The following is a 4,033-nucleotide window of genomic DNA, read 5'->3' as shown; positions in this document are numbered from 1 at the left end:
TGTGTGTGTGTGTGTGTGTACGTATTTATATATATATATATATATATGTGTGTGTGTGTGTGTGTGTGTGTGTGTGTTTGCGTGAGGGTGCCTGGGTAGCATATTTCGGGTGGGAGAGTTCGTGAGACAGGTATAGAAACATGGTTGGGGGTGGGAGTGAAATGGATTTACGGATGGATTGATAGATAGGTAGATGGACAGATAGGTAGACGGACAGGCAGACACACTGACAGACAGACAGACAGTCGGACTGATAACATGAATTGAGCGATATGTCGAAATGTCGATAGATAAATAGATAGATAGGTGTATAAGAATGAGTGGAGGATTGCGTGAGCAGGAAAGCATGTGTAGCAGAGTCAAACGGAGACCGATTGAGTGAGGAGATTGTGAGAAGGAGTAGTGGTGAGAGTGAGTGTGAGTTGCGGAGAGAAAGTGTAAGATAAAAGAGGTGGTAGGAGTGAGTGTATGGGGGAGGGGAGGAGAATGAGAGAGAATGAGAAAGCATAAGGGAAAGATACGCATATATATAGAGGTGTAGGAGGGGATTTGAAGGAGAGAAGTGAGAGTGAGGGATAGAGATAGGTAGATAGATAGATAGAGAGAGTGAGGGAAGGAGAGAGAGAGTGGGAGGGAGATGGTTGAATTTAAAATAGAAAGGCAGAGAAATGAACGGTGGTTGTTGTATGTGAATGGCTAAGAGGAGAATGAGTAAAAGTAAGAGGGAGAAAGATACAGAGAGAGAGAGAGAGAGCAACAGTGTGAGTAACAGATGGTGACATAGACATAACATAGTTTGTGTGTGAGAGAGAGAGAGAGACAGAGAGAGGGGGGAAAGAGAAGGGGAGGAGTGAGACGAAGAACAAGTAAGACAGTGAGAGAGGGGGAGAGAGAAGGAGAGAGAGGGGACAAGAGAGGGAGGAGAGACAGAGACTGACAGACAGACAGAGTGTATAAAAAGATAAAAAGTATGTGTGTATATATACATGTATATATATATATATGTATACATATATATATACATACTTGTTTTTATGTATGTATATATATATATCTATATATAATATACATAATATATAGGTGTCTATTGGTATATATATATATATATATATATATATTATATAATATATATACTGTATATATATGTATGTATATCTTTATATTCATATAATCGCATGTATGTTTCTAAGTGTTAATCTATACATGTGTAATATATACAGATGTATGTGTATATATATATATATATATATATGCCTATATATATAGGCATGTATATTTATATACTTGCATGTATCTGTTATATTCTTTATATACTTGTTAATTTGTATTACATTATATCATAGAGATCAACATAATAATAATAATAATAATAATGACAATAACATTAATAATAATGATAATAATGATAATAATAATGATGATGATGATGAACCAGGAAAAGAAATTTTAAAAAGTGGATGACCAAAAAGGACAAAAAAAAAAATCAAACCAACAAACAAACAAACAGAGAAACAAAAACAAAACAAAAGAGAAAACCAGAAAGAAATGAAGGTGTTTTTGGTGGACTCACCCGTTCGCTCGCATTTTCTCCATAATCCGGAGTAGGTCCTTTTATAGATAGCTGAAGTGTTGTAAGAAGCATCCTGTATCCGTTCCGATGTGAACAGCCAGTAATCTGTGGCAACGGCTATACAGAGCAAGCCGAAAGCAGCCCCTGCACATCCACTTGTCATAACCATTAACAATCTTTTCTTGCCACAAGCGTCCATCGTAATGGTGAGCGTCCATAAGTCACCCCTGCTCGGCTCGTCTACGTCGTCTTCTGTAGAGGAATACAAACGTATATGTCTACTCCAATGATGATGGCGGTAGGAAAATGAAATGGCGGTGATGAGGAGGAGGATGATGATGATGCTGGTGTCAATGATTGCTGATGCCGATGATAACGATGATGGTGGTGATGGTGATAGTGATGGTAGTAGTAGTGGTGGTGGTGGTGGTGGTGGTGGTGATGGTATTGATGGCGGCGGCGAAGGTGTTGGTGTTGGCGACGGTGACAATGATGATGATGATGATGATGATGTTGATGAATTGATGATGATGATGATGACGACGATGATCGTGGTAGCGATTATGATTGTAGTTGTGGTGGTGGTGGTGATGATAGTGGTGGTTGTATAGTTGTGGCGGTAGCAAGGGTGGTCTGGTCGGTGTGATGTCGGCACTGTAGCATGTACTGCCGTAGTCGTGAGTATGGTTGTTGTGGCGGCAGTAGCTTGTGGTTGCGTTTCGTTTTGTGTTGTAGTGAATAGAAAAACACTGTTATTTTGTAGCAATGGTAATCGTGTCAAATACGATACAGCTATTGTAGTGTGTTGTGTGTGCCATGTAGCATGCAGTGGTTGCGATCATATATATAACTAGTTGTGGTTGAGGCTATGGTCGAGGTGGTGGGCATGAAAGGGTTAAATAATCATTGATATTATTGTTGTATTTCCCCCCCTGTTTTGTTTTTTCTTTTAGTTTCGTTATCGGTGGTAAAAAGGTGACGTTGTCGGCAAAGGCGGCGTTATAGCGGCAATAGTAGTAGTAGTAGTGGTAGTAGCAGTAGTAGTAGTAGCAGTGGTTGTGGTGGTGGTGGTGGTGGTGGTAATGGTTCTCGTGTTAATGGTTTGGTTTAGGTTTCGGTTGCGCTTATTGCTTTGAGGCGGTGAAAAATGAGGAAAAAATAGGTGGTACTCTTTACTGCTGTTGGTGGTGGTGGCGGCGGCGGCTGTTGTTTTGGCTTTAATGGGGGTGGTATCGCCGCCGTCGACGACGACGACGACGACGATGATGATGATGGTGATGGTGGTGATGATGGCGACAATGAGGACAATGATGATGATGATGGTGGTAGTAGTAGTAGTAGTAGTAGTAATAGTGGTGGCTGTTGTCGCCGTGTGTTAGTGGTTTCGGTAACGAGTGGCGAAGGCAGCGGTCAAAGTGACTACGATAACGTCGGTGTGTTGTTACAGTGTCGGCGTTAGCAGTCGGTGTGGTGGTCATATAGAACAGTTGTACGTGTGGCAGTTCCTAGTGGTAGTTAGAGAACGCGGGTAACACTTTGTTTTTGTGTTTTTATTTATTTATTTATTTATTATTATTATTTTTTTTTTTTGTTAGCGTTGTAGTGTTGTTACGGTAGTTTAGTGGTACCGAACGGAACGGTTTAACAAGGAATAACGAAAGAAAAAAAAAGAAGAAAAAGAAAAGGAAGCGATGGTTGTGCTGATGATGATGTTGATAACGGTGATGATGATGATGATGATGATGATGATGATGACGAGGAAGAAGAAATTAGCTTATGTGACACTCGCTACAGTATTGGCTATAGTTGCCAGTGTTAACGTTGGTATGTTGATGTTGTAGTAATTTTTTTTTTATTATGGTAGTAGTAGTAGTAGTAGCAGTAGTAGTAGTAGTAATAGTAGTAGTAGTAGTAGTAGAAATTTGTGCTGTAGTAGCAGTAAGGATATTTTTGTCAGACAGTAGTGAAGAAAAAGAAAGAGACACAGAGGAAAAGAGAGAGAGAGAGAGAGAGAGAGGGGGGGGAGAGAGAAAGAGAGAGAGAGACAAACAAGGAGCTTGAGCGATTGTACTCACAGTGGTATTTCCGTGTGATACGATGTGGCGTATTGTTGTAGTTTCGGTGCTGGTATTACGGTTAGTAGTAGTAGTAATAGTGGTAGTGGTGGTGGTGGTAGTAGTCAGTGTGTGTGTAAAATGTTGTAGAACGTGCGTGTGTGTATATACATGGTAGATACATGTGTGTGTGAGTGTGTCTGTGTGTGTGTGTGTGTGTTTTTAAGATGTGATGCAGTTGTGTGTATCGAGAGATGTGTGTGCTGTCTGCCTGTCTGCCTGTCCGCCCGTCCGTCCGTCCGTCCGTCCGTCTGTCTGCCCGCCTGCCTGTCTTCTGTCTGTACGTCTGTCCGTATGTCGGTGTTGCGATGATGATGACGATGATGATGGAGATGATGGCGATGATGAT

At 41.0% G+C, this 4,033-nt stretch overlaps 1 protein-coding gene across 1 annotated transcript in view; it reads right to left on the bottom strand.

The window, feature by feature from the left end:
- LOC128250586 (voltage-dependent calcium channel gamma-5 subunit-like) overlaps window positions 1-4,027 on the bottom strand; it is a gene marked incomplete at its 3' end in the record, with an annotated part of 315,291 nt that extends 311,264 nt beyond the window's left edge. Inside the window, 2 exon segments of the mRNA XM_052975887.1 lie at window positions 1,571-1,822; window positions 3,646-4,027. Of these exon segments, the coding sequence (XP_052831847.1) occupies window positions 1,571-1,769 (199 nt within the window).
- Between the last annotated feature and the right edge of the window lie 6 nt (window positions 4,028-4,033).

Source organism: Octopus bimaculoides, chromosome 23 (assembly GCF_001194135.2).
Source record: "Octopus bimaculoides isolate UCB-OBI-ISO-001 chromosome 23, ASM119413v2, whole genome shotgun sequence".
NCBI classification, from domain to species: Eukaryota; Metazoa; Mollusca; class Cephalopoda; order Octopoda; family Octopodidae; genus Octopus; species Octopus bimaculoides.
This window is presented reverse-complemented; position numbering and strand designations above follow the sequence as displayed.